At 36.3% G+C, this 19,417-nt stretch overlaps 2 protein-coding genes across 2 annotated transcripts; one reads left to right on the top strand and one right to left on the bottom strand.

The window, feature by feature from the left end:
• Nucleotides 1-8,162: 8,162 nt before the first annotated feature.
• LOC130742402 (pectinesterase inhibitor 4-like) lies at nt 8,163-9,057 on the top strand. Its single transcript, XM_057594503.1, has one exon. The coding sequence runs from the start codon at nt 8,234-8,236 to the stop codon at nt 8,909-8,911; it is 678 nt and encodes a 225-aa protein (XP_057450486.1). The 5' UTR covers nt 8,163-8,233; the 3' UTR covers nt 8,912-9,057.
• A 6,906-nt stretch (nt 9,058-15,963) lies between these two features.
• Nucleotides 15,964-16,816, bottom strand: LOC130745520 (21 kDa protein-like). The gene has a single exon (XM_057597821.1). It carries the CDS (start codon nt 16,741-16,743, stop codon nt 16,174-16,176), a length of 570 nt encoding a protein of 189 aa, XP_057453804.1. The 5' UTR covers nt 16,744-16,816; the 3' UTR covers nt 15,964-16,173.
• Nucleotides 16,817-19,417: the final 2,601 nt, after the last annotated feature.

A 19,417-nucleotide genomic window follows, 5' to 3' on the forward strand; every position in this document is an offset into this window, starting at 1 on the left:
AATCGGTTGAGTACATAAGCTTCTTCAATTTGACTATTTTGAATGTATGCTGCAAGATCAAAAGGACAATCAGATGGATCCATTTTTTGTGAAATTTAAAGTAGATTGGAAGAGATTTGGGATATTGGTACATCAATGGATCTATGAGTCCATATAAGTAGGTACATTGAATGGTGGTTGAGTGCCGGATCTGAAATAAGTTATCAACCAGAGTTAATTATCGGAAAATGACAAGATTCGAATTGAGTGGTACATATTCAAACACAGTTACCCGAGAATTATTAAAGCCAAACACTACTGACTTGACACCACGGGCAAATTATTAAAGCAAACACTACAGACTTGACACCACTGGTGGATCTGAAATAAGTTATCAACCAGAGTTAATTATCGGAAAATGACAAGATTCGAATTAAGTGGTACATATTCAAAATACCCGAGAATTATTAAAGCCAAACACTACTGACTTGACACCACGGGCAAATTATTAAAGCAAACACTACAGACTTGACACCATTGGTGGATCTGAAATAAGTTATCAACCAGAGTTAATTATCGAAAAAGGACAAGATTCGAATTAAGTGGTACATATTCAAACACAGTTACCCGAGAATTATTAAAGCAAAACACTACTGACTTGACACCACGGGCAAATTATTAAAGCAAACACTACAGACTTGACACCACTGGTGGATTTGAAATAAGTTATCAACCAGAGTTAATTATCAGAAAAGGACAAGATTCGAATTGAGTGTTATATATTCAAACATAGTTACCCATACATTAAAGCAAACATTACATAGCTGTCACCACTTGAAAATTATTAAAGCGAACATTAAAGCAAACATTAAAGCAAACACTACAGACTTCACACCACTGACAAGTTTGACCGAATACAGACAAAGACTCGCTTGAAATTAATTTCCAAATAGCTCTTTGGACAACTGCTCTAACAACTCTTTCTTACGGTCACTGAGATGCTCTTCCGAAGTTAGCTTTAGATACATACTAACTTTCTTAGCATTAGTCTTCTCTTTCATCGCATTAGTCTTCTCTTTAATCAATTCGTTAGTCTCTGCTTGCACCGATGCTATCTTGTCCAATCGTTCAAGCTCTTTCTCCTTGAATTGGATATAAGAATCCCACTCTTTGTCCACCACCTCGTCGGCATCTTCTCTAATTTTCTTTTTACTCTTTTTTTTAGCTGCCTCCCTACCCATTGGACGAGGAATTGATCCTATAGAGTTTGAGCCACTTGCATCACTGTCGTGTGATCTCTTAGATCCACTACTTCTCGAGCCACTATTTCCTCCTACCTGACTACAAAAACGTGGTTGATCACGGAGAACGCGCCATTCTTCCATTAAAGTAAATTGACCAATCTTCCCACTTGCGTATAATTCCTGTGCACTTGCGATAACATCATCCTCCGACCAACCGCTTCGGTGCTCACGCTTAGCGCTATCATAAGCGCCAATCCATTTACCCAGTCTTGTGTTCATATAATTCCAACGGTTTCGGCAGGCAACCCAATCGCGCGGAGGATCGAATGAGCAATGCTTACAATACTCAGCAATATCTCTCCAAAATGTTTCTCCTTTCGGGTTTCTTCCGACAACACTGTTTGTTCCACAATTAATCCACCCACTAATTAGCACTAGATTTTGTGCAGTGTTCCATGCGGGTGAATGGGTTTTTTTGCTCTTAGGAGTGATTTCATTGACTTCATTATCAGCTGACCCGCCACCAAGATTGACTTGTGTTGAAAATTCCGGAAATTCCGATACATCAACACTCGGAAAATTTTCAGGAACCACTGGCATATAACCACTAGACTGGGGTGTTTGAGATGAATATCTCACAGATCCATAAGATGGATGAGAGTTTGGAACAATTGCTGACTGGTTAAAATTTTGTATGTTTTGAGGAGGTTGGTACGAATATTGATTTGGATCTGGATAATAGTTTGGATTTCGAGGACGTTGGTTGGAGATTTGATGTGGGACTTGATAATAGTTTGGATTTTGAGGACGTTGGTTGGAGATTTGATGTGGGACTTGATAATAGTTTGGATTTTGAGGACGTTGGTAAGAAATTTGATTTGGATCTTCATAGTTGTTGTGATTTTGGTTGTAAAATGGGTTGTTTGAAGAATTCTGGGTGTTGAAATGGTGATTGTTGGGATCCATTTCAATACAAATTCTAATAGATAGATAAATAAGATGGTGAGAGAGATAATAAGAGAGTGAAAAAACTTGGTTTTTTTTTCTGTGTCCAAATCAAACGAACCAAGTCTCTATTTATAGAGAAAAAAAAAATCATGAATTTTGGTATAATTTTTTTTTTTTTCAGAAAATATTTTTTTGATGAAATAATTGAGTTCAAAAGATAAGGAAAAACGAAATCCGGACCAACCAACCAGAGGAAGCCACGTGGCAGGGGCTGAAAATTTTTTTTTATCTCTCCTGCAGACAAGGCGCGTCACGCGCCTTGTCTGCGCGTGTTGCACACGCGCTTGCGGTGGCCACTGGCCTCGCGCCACGTGGCACACCGCAGACTCTTTAAACTTGTTGAAAATTTTCAACAATTTCACACTCTCTCTCCCCTTTCAACCAATTTCAACAACCATTAAACCTCTTCAACAAAATTCAACAACATTAAACAACACATTCAACCATCCATTGTGGATGGTCTTAGTATTACGTTTTTGGAAAGACTCAACTTGGGTCTCGTACCATTTGGGCTCCATATTAGGTTCAGGCCCAAGTTGGAGGCATTTTAGTTCATTTAGAGGTGTGATAGTTCATTTGATGCATTTTATTTTTATGTCTTGTGGAGGAGTTTCATATTCGTGTGAAAGTATCCCTCGTTTGAATCTCTCTTTGATTGAGGACTATTATCTTGAGAATCATCTAGTTCTATGAACTAGTAATTTCTCTTCAATCAAGCTTATGGAACTCATAACAAGAGTTTGTGGTCCCTCTCCTATTCCCTCTCCACTTTCTTCTTTGAATTTTGAATTTAGCTTCATTTCAATTTCAATCAATCTATCAAATTGAATTGAATGTTAAGAAACAATAAAATTCCTGTAGAAAGCATAAACAGACTGCCGTCTACATCACTAGGCCAATTAGGCAATTGCCTAAGGCCTCCAATTTATTTTTTTGTTAAGGCCCCAAAAAAGTTAGTACAAATAGAATATACTACTAAGACTTAAGAAATGTAATAAAATAATAAAAAATTAAGTAATATGAGGAAATGCAATGTGAGAACTTAGAAGTGCCTCGTAAGAAGTGCAACTTTGATAGTTATTAGTAATAGTATTTTGTATCAACAAATTTACATTTTTCAAAAAATAAGTAAATTAATATCCGTTATTTTTACATTCTCAAATTGAAAAAATTAATTTGTGTTACTTATCATAGTTATTTTTTTTATGACTTATGTATCTATAGTATGATACAATGTTTTTCACAGACTTCACTCATTATTTCTTCTCTATTTTTTTTTTCACGTTGAAGTGAATTATTAAATGAGATATTTGAATTTAAAGTGTAGCAAAATCTCACATTTTTTTATTCATTGTGTTCCTGGTTCTATTGTTCATAACTTTCTTATTTATTTTACTGTATAAAACTCTGATAAATGATTTTGCAGCTCAAAAAACTAGAAGGTAATATAAAAAATTGAAAATTGATATGATATATCATGTCTCTTTAAAATTCTTATCAAAATAAAATCACTTTAATATTTTCGCTTTAGACCTCAAAATCTCTATACACTGCCCTGTTACAGACACCAAGTATTACTTAATTATATTGAGAAATTATACTCAATAGAAACATAGCAAGATATAGTTGTATGTGTGTACAACTTTTTATATAATATAAATTAAATCCTTCCCCAACATTATAATGAGTAAATGATTTTGTACTCCAAAAATATGATAAAATTGCAGTGCATAATATCTTAGCCAAAAAAAAAAAAACCTTAGAGTAGATTCATTATTCCCCATCTCATGCATCCTTCATTTTTCAATAAACTATAAAGGGTCATTTCCTATAAAAATAATCATTAATAAACATACACACAATGCGACACTCGGAGAATACTTTGATTCGTGTGCATTTTCTTTCGAGTTTTGCAACTCATTTTCATGAGAAAAAATTATATAATTTACGGTGGGGAAACCACAATTTTTTGACATTTTCTACATAAAATTGGAATATTATAAATATTACAAGTAATTTCCTAGGAATAATCCGCGGGAAGTTGGAGTGTACCCAGGGTTGTGCATTGTGGGTGTGTTCATTTAGCGGGATCATTCCTATAAATTGTTAAAGTCACCACTCCGCCCCAAACCTTCTCCCTTCACCTCCCTCCGATCCCATAAATTGTTAGGGTAACCACTCCGCCCCAAACCTTCTCCCTTCACCTCCCTACCCCAGCCCAAATTGCAACTTCAAACTCTCTCATGCAAAATCCAATTCGGTTTGGGCGGCAGAGGGTCCTTTGAGTTTGTTGTCTTTTGTTTGTTCTAATGTTTTGACCTATGTGTCGGCTTAGTTTTTATATGTCATTTTCTACCTTCAAAAAACCTGCATCTCCTTTTATATGTTGAGATTGTTATTAGAAGTTGGTGTCATTTCTCTTGTACTAGTTTCACATTTGTAAACCATGGTAGAGAGAAGGATCAGTGTGTGGGTGGGTTGGAGGAGGAAAATGAAGTAGATTTAGAGAAGGATGAAAATGGAGGAATAACCAAAAGTGATGCGAAGAGTTCACGTGTCCTCCATTTAGTCGAGTAAGCTCATCATGACTTCGTAAAAATAATCACGTAAATATTATGGTGTTACTTATCCTTATACCAAATAAAAAAAAATGAAAAGACCAAAAACTTTTTAAAAAAATCCAGAGACCAATTCAAATTAGACTCATATTCATATACCTGAAATATATTTAGCCCTAAATCGAATTATTATATGTGGTATTGAAAAAGCATTTAGCGCAGGAGCAGCACTAGCAGGGATGTGCCTGAATATAAGTTGCACATGGTCACAGGTCACCCCTATAGCTGCCTTCAATTTGTAGGCTACGATTATTAATTTGAGTACTCGTGATGAGATGAACAGATCACAATCCTTTCCTTTCTTTTCGCAGCGTTTGACGCATGTGAATGTGGAGTGAGTGCTTGCTTGCACGTTCACTAAGATTAAATTGTCTGATTATGTATAGGCATCTCATGCTATTTCAACAAGAAAAAGGGGCATCTCATGCAGGCTTTGAGTTTGACATTATTTGTTATCTCATGCTCTTTCCAGTTTCCACACCATGTTTTTCAAACTGAGTGATTATGTTGCGCATTTTCATAATTGAAAATGGTTTTCTAACCTAAATTTCATACATCAGTTGACAATGGTATATAATATTAATGGTTACATCCTCCGATCACATATATAAGCAAAAAATACATTTTAGGTTCATTCATTTAATGAATGTATCTAGATATTATTAATGACTAGATACATTCATTAAATGAATGAACCTAAAATGACTTTTTTTGCATATATATGTGATCGGAGGGTGTAGTTAGTAATTAACTTTGCTAACCATCATTTTTTTTTTGGTACTTGCTAACCATCATATTTAATTGAAGGTTAATCACTTAATCTCAAATTACCATTATATTTTTTGTGATAAATTATGTGGTACCCATAATTTGTTTTGAGTGTGATACCAACATTAAGTTATTTAATAGATTATTACTATCTTATTCAACGTAAATTTTACATTTTCAAATTTTATTTTACTTTTCAATTAACTTCATTCAAAAAAATTATTTTTAATGAAAAATGGACGAGTAGTGAAGACGAACGATGGTGGTGGCGATACCCGTCAAATTACCATATTTGATGGAAGAACCCTAAAAATACACAACAAACAAATTTTACGTTCTGACAATGGAATATTATATTACTATGATATAATAAAATTAAACTTTTAACGAATATATAACTTTTTACATCTAATTTAACTCATTTTGGATACCACGTCTTGAATTGACTCAAGGTACCACAACAAGCATGAAGCACCTATTTCTATATTTGTTGGGTTGCTTAAAAAATGTATTAGGACATATAAGCCTTTGACCATATATTATTAAGTCATACCAGATTTTTTGGGTTTATTATTTGGGAATTGTTATTCAGACCCCCGACAGCTATTTAGACCCCTCAAAAGGTGTAAAAATAATAAACTACCCTTAATGAAAAAAAATAAAAAAATCCTCACCCCACTCCTTACATTTTCTCTCCTCTCTCCTTACCTCTTTCCTATTTCTTCCACCCACCACCACCACCACAACCACCCACCAGCTCCGCCACCACCACCACCACCACCACTGCCACCATCGCGGCCGCCGCCACCACCACCACAACCTCCATCTTATGTCATTTTTTTAAATTTCAAACATTATGAAGTTGATTCTGTCGTTTTAAATTTTTTCTGCAATTTAACGCACTTTAAAAGTGCGTTAATTACGCATTTTAAAAGTGCGTTTGTGCGTAATTAACGCACAACGTTTGTGCGTAGTTAACGCACTTTGAAAGTGCGTGCACTTTTAATTAAGGGGGTTTGTCACGCACTTCTAAAGTGCGTTTAATTGCAGAAAAATTTTAAAACGACAGAATCAACTCCCTAAAGTTTGAAATTTTAAAAAAATGACATAAGATGGGGGTTGTGGTGGTGGTGGTGGTGGTGGCGGCGGCCGCGGTGGTGGTGGCGGCAGTGGTGGTGGTGGTGGTGGGTGGTGGTGGTGGTGGTGGGTGGAAGAAATAGGAAAGAGGTAAGGAGAGAGGAGAGAGAATGTAAGGAGTGAGGTGATAATTTTTTTATTTTTCTTCATTAAGGGTAATTTAGTATTTTTTTCACTTTTTGAGGGGTCTAAATAGCTGTCGGGGGGGTCTGAATAGCTTCATCACATGAAAAATGGTGTCCCGCATATTAGTTGCGAAAATAACCCCGGAATAGCTAATCGGAGGTTATTTCACCATAGTGGACAAGATGATACCCCTTTTAGTAATTAAGATTGTGTTCGGAGTGGTTGAGAGTTTAATTTTTTACTTAATTTCCAAACGATTTCAACCTAGCTTTTAAACTAAAACAAAAAAAAAGGTTACCTGATTGTGGTTTTTAACTGATAACATGTAACATATCAATCCTCATCATTTTCATGTAACACCTCTATCCACCACCACCACCATCATTGTCATTGTCATCCAACAACCTCCACCTTGTACCTACCTGCAGTGCTACCCATGTCGTCCGTTAACATAACTACCACACCACCTGACACACACTACTGGCAGTGCCACCCAATACCCTCCCTTGTCATCACCATTACCTGACACCTACCACCACCACCACAACAGTCGTCGGCACTGCCCACCTCCACCATCGTAGCCCGATAACATCCACTACTACCACCATCTACCACCATTGTTGGAGACACCAGGTAACATCCACTCTTGCCCTTGCCATCATTGCCTTCACAGCTGCGACTCCCCGCCACCACCATCAACACCACCCTTCACCACGCCACCACTACCCTTAATTAACCACCATATCATCATCATCATCATCAGTGCCCCGAAAATATCCATTATTACCATTGTCATCGTCATTAGGTAACATCCACCATCATTGCTACTCAGTATTCTATATATACTCAACCACCGAACACCCAACACTTTTGGGACTATCATTGGCATGCTCTGCCATGGCCACCACCCTCTCTCACAACAATGAATATAATGCTATACTATACCAAGTGAAATATTGATAGAAAATGTCCTACAACCGTGGTAATTATATTGTAAAGTTGATAATAACTTTTTAAAATTGCAAACCATATAAACTAAACTGAATTTAGAAAACCGAATTAAAATGTTCAAAATACAAAACTAAACCACCCGAACCTGGCCTAAATTAATGAATCTGGTGTCTTTGGAAGTCAAACATCAGCCTTCCTCAACGAACAAAAAATAACTGAAGACAATTCATTGCTTTTTTTTTATTTAAATTGCATTTTTTTTTCTCTCTAGGGGATGGAGGAGGGACGTGCCTTAAAATATTCATGGAATACTCCTATAAATCACGAAACTCCTATAGATGACATTAACACACAGAAGAAGCTAGGAAAGATAACAGACGATCGATACGGTGGACATAAGACATGGAAGCCAACACTTTTCCAAGGCCAGTTTCTTCCCACCAGGTTCTCGCAATTATCATCTTCACATTTCTAGCTATATCTAGCCTCAGTTCAGCATGCAATAACAATTCAACCACCCCTACCAATTCCACACAAACCTATGATTATAAAAACACCACCTTTCCTTCAAACTCCACCAATACCTTCAGAGCCTACATTAAAACCTCTTGCATCTCAACCACATACCCATCAATATGCTACTCAACTTTATACCCCTATGCTTCCAAAATTGAAGCAGATCCTCTGAAACTCTGCAATATCTCTCTCTCACTCGCCTTAAAGGCATCTAAAAGTGCATCCTCCACCATTTCAGAGACTCTGGAGAGCAATAATTTGACAGGCACTGCAGAAGAAGTGGTACAAGATTGCTTAAGCAATGTGAAGGACTCTATAGGACAACTGAAAGACTCTCTTAATGTAATGGAAGGTTTGGAATTGGATGGTGTTGATAAAAAGTTTCAGATTAGCAACATTAAGACTTGGGTGAGTGCTGCAATCACCAATGATCAAACTTGCTATGATGGTTTTGATGCGATGAGCGTGGACACCGCCGTGAGGGACAAAATCAGAAGCACCGTTTTGAATGTGGCGAGGAAGACTAGCAATGCTTTGTATTTCATCAACAATAACATATACTGAGTCTGATTGGGTGATGAAGGTTAATTGAGGCTTTTTCTTTCCGTATTTTTGGAAAGGTTTTCTTTTAGGCCGTGTATTTTTGTATATACAGAGTGAATTGTAGTTAAAATGGTTTGTGATGAAGTTACTTTGGAATTTATGTGCTTGATGCATGTATGGTCTTTTTACTTTCTCACAATTCGAACAATGCAACAAGCCAGCAGAAAGTCTAATATAATGTTGCATGAAGGAAGGAATTTTGAAGAAAGTGAGTGGGCTGTGCATAGGATTAAATTTCTTTCACACTTATTATCCACTTACACCAAAAAAATTAAGGAAGAATTGAAGAAAAGAGAAAAATGATGGATAGGAGATCTAATATGGAAGAACTTGAAGAAGAGACAGAAAAAAAAGTATTTGAAAATGAAATAGATCAAAAGAGAGTGATGTGTGCATATATTATAACTCCTTTCATATTCTTTCATATTAAGAGAAGATTAGGTAAGTTTCTCTTTCTCTCATACCAATTCTCACACAATGAAGCTACTATCTAAAGATTCTCTCATAATTTTGAATTGGGCTTTAAACATGATTGCACAACATTTTGAAAGCTTTCGATCTTAAACTTCTTTTACTGGACAACCTTTTCTGATAGTTTTCTCCTTAAGAGATGGATAGTAAATAATGTAAACCCCTATTCACATGTTGTCCTGTTTGGTAGGCATGATAGGATAATGTATGATAGGACAACGTAATCATATTATACTACAACTTATAGTTTGTTGCATCAGTAACACAGTAAGACATGATAACACATTTTTATCATTTATTTTAATATGTTCATCATATTTAAAACTTATATTGAGGGGGGAGCTGGGTTAGAACCTAACATAATAAGATACGATTTTTTGTTCCTTTCCACTCTCATTGTAAATTAAAATTATTTCAATATTTATATTTTCATAATTTATAATATATTAATTTATAAATGTAAAAATTTTAATTTTTATAATATAGTAATATTATTATTTATCAGTTTCTCGTTGTTATTGCTAAGTTAAATTATTTAATTACACATATAATTTTAATAAAAAAATGTACTAATTTATAAATGGAGAAAATATTGATTTACTCATAAAACTAGATAATTTTGGAATTGGGGTCACCCCAAGTCATTTGTGAAACAGATTGCAAGGACCATGTGAATGTGCTAGCTTGAGCATGCGGAGGAGATGAATCTTCATGCGGAGGTGCTAATGTTGCAGCAAATTCTGGAATTATTGTCCCAGAGTTGGAGGGTGAGTGTAGCTTGGATCTCTCGTGGCGAAAATGGTGTGGCGGATTGGCTTGTTAAGAAAGGAGCTCGTAGCCCATCGGCAAACAATCAGAATTGTTGATAGACTGATGCAGAGTTGGAAACGATCATGTTGTAGGACTCCTTGTCGGTTCCTTAGTGTGTTCATCTCTTGTTAGTTTTCCGAAGGAGAAAAAATAAATTTAGAAAAAATAAATTCTAGAAAATAATAGCAGTATGTATTTTTTATTCGAAGAGAAACTTTATTCATCATTTCTCAGTGTTTTTATCATATTTTATCACTATTCAATCTGCCTCAAATACAAGATCTAATAAGAGTTTATCATTCATTTACCTAACTCTCTTATCCTATCATCTTTATCATCACCACCAAAGGGCTCTAAGTAGAGGAAGAAGGAGAAACCGAGAAAACTATTGAGAAAAAGACAGACATATGAGTGGGAAAGAATGATGTCATCCATCCTAAAGATCCAATGTGCTTATGGGACATTGGGACCTATGAAGGCCCATGTTTATCTGGACTCATTCTTGCATAACTCGAGCTAGCTTCCTGCATAAGCCTGGTAAACCCATAGCTTCTGGCAACCCACCACCCTCAATACAGCAAGTAGCTACCATACCTACTATTCTACCAAGTCAACATGAGGAAAATCATTAGGGAAAATAGTTACTTAGAGCAATAATTTACAAGATAATAGGGTAAATGGTCACTTTGGTCCTTGAAAGTGTCCACCGACTTCACATTTGTCCCTGAATGAATTTTATCCACCTTGCGGTCCCTGAATGTGGCGAACGTCATTCATATTGGTCCTTCTGTTAAAAAAACCTTAACGGACGTTAACAAATTCATTTTATATATATTTTTTACCTACGTGGAAATCATTAATTTAAATTTAAAAAAACAAATTAACTAAAAATTGATTAATTACAAAAACTAAATCAAAAATTAAAACACAAAATCCTAATCACCTTCTTCTCATCTTCTTCCTACTTCTTCTTTTTTCTTCATCTTCTTCATCAAATACAAGAAAAAAGAAAAGTCATATCAATTATAGCCATTGACAGACAAGGAAGAAGGAAAAGATCAAAAGACAAGATTGCAAGCTTAAGGATAAAGGAGTAAAGCCTTGTTGCACTAGAAGAACCCGATGTATAATCAAAGCACACCACCCTCCAAAAAGGATAAGATAACTCAACAACTTGTGGTTCCAAGCATCACAAACACACGACTAGAAAAGCCAAGAGAAAACCCACTAGTAGAAGGAAAAGAGAAACATAGCGTGGGTAAAATAGGGCACATGAATTTACAGCAAAGCAATGAAGAAACCTCCCAGAACAGGGCATCTTCAATTTACAGGGCACATGAATTTACAGCAGAGCAACCCAGATCAAACCCACTGCCACCGCCCTCATCCCCATCGCAGAAACCTTCCTCCACCGCAACCCCATCGTAGAAACCCACCGCCACCGCAACCCTGGCCACAAAATCCAGACCGAACCTAGCTCCATCTCCTCCCCAACCGCCACCGCAACCCTGGCAAGAAGGTGCTGTAGTGGGGAGAACAAAGGTTTGATTGAAACTTCAAACCAGAAGAGGAAAAGGTTGAAACTTTTTTGTGGGTTTGAAAATCTCTACTTAGATATGTGGGTTTGGAAATCTCATTAGGGTAGAGAGAAATGGGCTTCAGTGGGGATGGGGGATGGGGTTTGCGGTGGGGGATTGGGTTGTGGTGGAGTTTGATTGTGATAGAAAAATTGGTGAGGATGATGAAGAAGATGAGAAGATGAGAAGATGGTGATGGCTGGTGTTTTAATTAATTAAATTTTTAGTTAATTTATTATTTTAATTTAATTTAATGAATTTTCAGTTTAAAAAAGGAAATTATTAACGTCCGTTAAGTTTTTTTTTAACGGAAGGACCAATACGAATGACATTCGCCACATTTAGAGACCGCAAGCTGGATAAAATTCATTCAGGGACAAATGTGAAGTCGGTGTACACTTTCAAGGACCAAAGTGACCATTTACCCCAAGATAATACCTTTGGAGAGCCTGAGAGATCCTAGCATTGGGAACTATTTTCAATCTTTTAGTCTTTTAAGAAAATTGATACTTATCCCTTTTGTGAAAAAAATAGTTTATAAACAAATTAAATTAAAAAGGGAACTTGAAATTCCAACTTTACGAACTCAATTTAGTTTTTAATGTAACGAGAAAGGGAAAGCATCCATGGGAATTGGGAAGGCTAAAAGCTCTCAACAAATTGTACGCGCACTCATTAAAAATGTTTATTAGCAAAATTACAGAAAGGCTTAGAATTAGAAATTAGGTTCAAATTTATATACCAACAAGGGTCAAGCACAATTTGATAGTTGAGTCTTTAGCATGAGAAAGATTTGTTGGGAGATGCATATATACCTACTTAGGCCCCGTTTGGAAAAACTTATTTTAGCTTATCTGACAGCATAACTTCTTATGTCAGTGTTTGGGAGAGCTTATACAAACAGCTTATGACCTACCATAAGTTATTTTAAGCTTATTTTCATAAGCTACTCAGAATAGCTTATGAAAAAAAGTTTATTCTTATATATACCTTATTTTCGATTTATTTCAATAAAAAAATTAAAATAGCTTATGAATAAGCGCTTATGTCATAAACGCTTATGACCATAAACGTTTAATTAAGCCGTGTTTCCAAATGGAGCCTTAATATGATCTTATAATCTCGAGAGACTAGTCTCATGACTGCTATCATGACTGCCAACCGTAGGGAATACCATGGTGCAAAAAAAATAAAAATTAGGTTGTTGGGTGACCTGAGAGAAATTCTATGAATGTCATGTTGGGGTTGATTGCAATGTAAGTCCCACATTGCTAATGAAAGAGAAAAAAGATCAAGTTAGACTACCCACAATGGTTTCAACATTCAACACCTTCAACACTCCACTTTTTCTCTTCCCAACACTCCACATCACCTTCTCTCTCCAGTTCAACATTTCATTCAACTTTTACCCACTCCAATGGTTTTTCATTCAACACCCTACCCCCTACCCCACCACTTTTATTTCATATTTTGATTTAATTTTATATTTTTCTTTTTATGATTTCATAAAATTAAAATTTACGATAAAAATTAAATTAAACAAACTATTATCGATTTAATTTAATTTAATATTTTTTTTATTTATTTAAATTAAATTAAATTAACGTATTATTTTTTTTAACGTAAATTAAATTAAAACACTTAACAAAGGGGATAGTAGAAAGATTAAGATGAATAAGATGATGGAAAACTTGGTTTTTTTTTCTGTGTCCAAATCAAACGAACCAAGTCTCTATTTATAGAGAAAAAAAAATCATGAATTTTGGTAAATTTTTTATATTTTTTAAAATTTTTTTTGAATGAAATAATTGAGTTGGAAAGATTATGATAAAAGAAAATCGCCCGGACCAATCAACGCGTGACACGCGTCACTCATCAGACCGTCTCTCTCTCCTCTGACGCGTGGCACGCACGGTGCCCAACCGACGCGTGCCACGCGTCCCACCACCGGTCCGCCTGGGACCCGCCTGCTGCCACGCCCTGCCCATAACGCGCCTTGTCCGCGCGTGTGTGGCACGCGCCTGGCGGTCACCAGCCAGGCCGTGCCACGTGTCCCATGCTGCAGGTTTCACAAGTGTTGAAAAATTTCAACACCTCTCTCCTCCCTCCAACTTTCAACACTCACTTTCAACACCATTAAACCCCACTTTCAACATTAAACTACCCACATTCAACACCATTGTGGGTAGTCTTATGCATCTTGGAGAAGTCCCACATCGCTTAGATTAGTGAGGGGTGGGAGGGTTCAAGACTATATATAGGGATCTCAGACTCCTTGTTTCAACACACCAAAACACCAAAGATGTAGCACCTGAAAACACTTTAAGTTTATATTTGTGTTTTCTTTTTCTCTTATGCTCTTGTTTTAGAGTATTGTGAGATGTAGTTCAAATATTTACTTTGGAGAGTGTGGGTGTACTGGGGTTATGGGGTGGTTGAGAATGAAGTCTATGTGTGTTGTAATAATTTTCACATAGTGTTTATTCTCTGGTTGTCGGTTTTGACAACAGTCGTGGTTTTTTCTCCGGCTTTGGAGTTTCCACGTTATATTCTTGTGTTGTTGATTGTGCTCCTGCTTTACTTTACTTCTTCAGCTGTGTTATTTCCTAACATGTCATTTGTTTGCTTGAACCATCTATCATGCCCTCTTCTTTGTTTGATGTCTTGGATGAGTCAATCTCCTTATAAATCCCTAGAATATTCTCTTCAATTATGTTTTTCATGAGACAAAGTTTAGCAATTGCTTAGGTGCTTTAGGTTTATGCAATGTAGTTTTGTTCCGTGCTCCCTCCCTCCTCAAGATGTATTTGCGCTACTTGTTTCGTATAGAACAAGTCTTCGTTATTTGTTGCTTTTAGTTACGATACTAAAATAAAGGACAAAAAAATTTAATTTTATAAATTAATGACCTCCTCAATTTATTGGCAGACAAAGACAGAGATAGGGGTGGAGGCGGAGAGAAGACAAAGTGGATTATTTTATTGACAAATGGGGCCTGTTTGAAGAAATAATTATTTTAGATATTTTTTTCTGGGCATTTTTTTCTTCTACTACGTTCTAACATGTTTTTTTTTTTTGAAAAGTACGTTCTAACATGTTCAATCCATCCCCACTTGATTATGATAATAAGTCGGTGTTCGTAAACTTGATTTTAGATTTATTTTAACTCAGTAAAATTTATTCAACTTAATACGATGTAAGGAAAAACGAGAAGAATAGTAGAAGTGGGGGCAGTGGACATTACTCAATACTCATCGAGGAAGGAAACTTGCTCCAGAAATGGGGGGTTGAAGACTTGAAGCTACCAAGTTCGTACCAACGCGTATTCTAATTTCTAACACGCTAGTTAGGTTTTGATATAAAGCAAATCCCTAAATTAATCACAATATTCATAAGAGTTGTTAAATTAGCCCTTCAATTTAATAAAATTATAATAAAATCCTCATCAATTCACATTTTACATCTCACATTAGTCCCCCACCTTATATTTATCTGTATTAATAATCAATTATTGATTAAGAGACACACGTAACCTACGGACAATAAACCGAGGGACTTATTGCTATTTTTCAAGTGTAGAGATGAATTAAACAATATCATGCGTTTTCTTACTACATTTTCAAAAAGACAAAATACACATTTTTGTGATTGATCCTTAAAGCTACTTCTCTCCAATAATATGTGTATTTGGATGAACTTAAAAATTTAATCTAAAAACAATAGATAAATAACTAAAACTCTCTAAAAACAAGTAATGAAGAGGCTCAAATTAAATCTCCAAACACTCTTGCCAAATTATATGTTGTGTGGTATATATTTTAATTTCTAAATACATTAATATTCACATTATAGAAAAAAATATGGAATGATGATAACTTGGTGGTTGCTCCCACCACTTTTGTGAGTTTGATAGTTCCAGTCATTCATTGCTTATAGAAATGAAACACATTTCATGACTAACATTTATTATTATTACGATCATTAATTATGATGATAAAATAAGTCATTATCGTCTATGTGTGCGGCATTACTCTAGTATTAAAATCTAAACTTACCAATAGGAAATACTCATCAATAATTTATGTAAGAGACCGTGTGTTAGATTAATTAGGACATTACTTTGCTGGATCCAAAGACTTGAGTAAAAAAAGCAAATTGGAAACAAAAAACTCTTTCACATTTCAAAAACATCACTATTGCACACTTGAAAGATCCATATTCTATATCATATAGATTTAATTACATATCACAATAAACAGAAAAGGAAAGGAACCAACCACATTTAACTTAACTAGTTTAAATGTTCCTCAACAACCTCAAAGCAAAAACATTCAACTCTCACTAGTTTAACACTTAAACTTCTTCCTAGTGATTTGCAGCATACTGATTAACAAGTGAAAGAGCATTACTAGTAACCTGAGCAATATTCACCATTCTAGCTCTAATAGAAGTTTTAATCTTCCCATTCATGGCATTCCCAGCAAACCCATCACTGCAAGTGCTCTCATCAGTCAAAGCAGAGCTAACCCATGTCTCAACATTGCTGATATGCCATGTGAAATCCTCACCCTTGATCGTACACATCTTGAGCTCCTTCAACGAACGGCTGAGCCTGTCAACGCTGTCACTGATCTCCTCAGCGCAGTCGTGGAGGGCGGCGTACTCCTTGGGTTTGAGTCCCCTGAAGTTTTTGCATCTTGAGACGAAGGCTTTGGTGGACTGGGTTCTGTTGAGGGTGAGGGAGAGTGCAGTTTGGACGAGCTGGTGTGGGTCTTGTTGGATGGTGGTGGCGTAGGCGGAGAGGGATTCGACGCAGAGAGTTGGGTATTGGGTGGTGCTGCAGGAGGATTTGATGAAGTTGGTGGGGTTTGCGGTGGTGAGATACAGGGCGGAGAGGAGGAACAGGGTGGTGAGGAGAAGGGGTGTGTTTGCCATGGTGGGAATGAGGATTGGGAGGAAGTGTTGTTGGGAGTTGTGGGAATGGAGGATGATGGAATGAATCTGATGTGGTTTATAAAGAGAGGGGCAGAGTCACGGGCTCTACCTTGCAACTACCATATCCTCTGTCTACTTACTTTTTTTCCTTTTAATTATGAGTATGAAAATGTTTTGTCGACATTCAGAAAATGAAAATGACTTGTTGAGATCTACTCAAGACATCTAATAAATAGTAAGTGAGGAAAAATAAGAAGATATAAGTAATTGATGTTATATATGATAAAGGAAAGAGATTGAAAAAAATGAGGGGTTATTAGGTGTTTATACATCTAAGTATTATTGCACTATTGGGAGTCCGCTCAATGTCTATGTGTAGAAACAAATTAAAGATGTATTGGGAGGGCGTTTCGCTTCGACTTCGTGATGTACTTGTCGCTGGAATTGACTTCTATCACGATCAATATCTTTAACAGAGCGCTAGTGGGAGGCTCTTTTCTATCTGTTGCTTTGGCAAGGTTTCCCAGGATGGGGAGCTCGGGGCAAAGGGGTGATGAATGAGTTCAGCCGTCCACGCCAAGGCTATCAAGAAGGGTGGTGGAGGAGTGTCGTGGTCCAGGTCCGTCTATAGATGAAGAGAGGATGGTTGCAGATATCTCAAGGACCCCTTTTTTCTCTTGTTATTTGCCGAAGATCCTTTTCCCAAAGATCCTTTTCCTCTAGAAGTCTGGGAAGCGTGCTTTCTAGGCTGGGAAGTGAGGGACGATGCTCCTCCTTAGCTCCACTCCCCGAGCTGGGGCTGGGAGGCTCTGCCTCCTCAACAGGTGGTTGTGGGGGGGCTTTTTCTATCCATTCGGTGGTTTTGTAGATGAACGGTTGGAGGGTGTCAACGTGCTAGCATTGACGGAGCGACGTAGGGGGGCAGGCCAAGGAATCGGTGCTATGGGTAAGCAGAAGGGTGTTGGAGCTTTGCTTGAAGAGATCGTCGTGATTCCGGTGGTTGAGGATTCACTGGATAAGTCCCTTTCTCTGATTCTCCCTAAAGCTCGTGGTTCTGATTATGTTCTGACAAGAGCTAGGAGAGACTTTTTAATTGTCAAAAGAGTAGGTGTTGTCTCCATTGGTTATGAAGAGGAAGTCATCCAGAACTTGGCCAGCCACCTTGTTGCTAATCATCTAAGGTTCTACGACGATTCTTAGCGGAGTTCTTTGGTGTTGGGTTGTTCTTTGATGGGTTCTACCAGGTCTTTTGGGGTTTGAACTGCTTTTCTTAATTGTCCCCTTTTTGTTCCTATCTGATTTGTTTTGCTGGCTGTCCGTGACTTTTCTTTTGAGGGTTTTTTCTCTTGTGGGGGCGCTTGTGCCAGGATTTTGTTGTTGTTTGTTTTCATTGTTTTTTAGGCTTTTGTTGTTGGTTATTGTTTGGCTTGGCCAGTTTTTGATCCCTTTGAGAAATGTCGTACACGTTGTCTATTTCCTCATTTTCGTGGTATATATTTCTATTTTCTAAAAAAACAAGAATTGAGATGCAAATGAAGGGAATATATATGTTTATTCAGAGAGATATGAGTATCATTCATCTTAAAATCTTATATAAATGGGCAATGCACAATTTTACTTATCATGTACTGATATTTAACTTGATATTATTAGAAGAATTAGAGAGAAGATAATCGAACTCTAAACCACTTGATAAAGGTTTGAACGATAATGAGTGACATGCTAAGAAGAGAAGTGATAGACAAGAAAAAAATTGATAGAATTGGAATGAAAGAAAATTTTGAGAAAACGACGTGTTCACATTTTAATTACACTCTGACCTAATGAGAGGTAAGAAGAGGAGAGAGAAAAGTAAAATATATTATATATGATACAAAATGTAAAAAATCAATGTAGTGGAGAAGTGAATGAATCTGAAGTAAAAAAATAGTAGTGTAAATGAATTGAAACTCAAAAACTTAGATTTGAATGTATCTTGTCTCGTATCTATGTAGGGTTTTCACAATATATAGGTGAATAATTAAATAAAAAGGTAGTTATCAAACTAAATAATTAAATAAAAAGGTAAATTAAAATGTCTCCTTGTGGGGTCGGTTAACAAAAAAAATCTAAGGAATCATTGGGTTTAGGGAGAAATGCAATGGGAATGCCATTGCCAATTCACCAATCATGCAAGGAAATAAGGGCCACTGCCACCATCCTGATCTCATCTTTGCCTCAACTGGCACATGGGCATCTGTACCTTTCTCTGCGTTTATTAAAGTATCCGACCGACATCACTTAAAATCAGATTTTGTTCATCCAATGGTAAAGTGATTACTGTTTAATGCTTTGTTAATCAAAATGAATCTAGCTGGCCGGTAGTATATATTAAAATAGAGAAAAACTATGTTCACACCCTTTTACGGTTTTACCTTTATTTGATGAAAGGATAGGGATAAGGACAAACAAATATTTTTTAGGTGTGATCTCAGTGAAAAAGAAAAGCAAGTGAAATTTAATAATAAAAGTTAGTGTTAATTAATACTATATTGTTTCAAAATAGGTTCACACCTGATATTGTGGTGTGGTGATAGCAGCTGACTAATGATATATACACACCTCATTTTTTAAATACTTTATTTTCACCTCTTTTTATTTCTATCTCTCTCATCTTATCATATATCATATTTTC

The sequence above is a fragment of the Lotus japonicus genome, chromosome 3 (genome assembly GCF_012489685.1).
Source record: "Lotus japonicus ecotype B-129 chromosome 3, LjGifu_v1.2".
NCBI lineage: Eukaryota > Viridiplantae > Streptophyta > Magnoliopsida > Fabales > Fabaceae > Lotus > Lotus japonicus.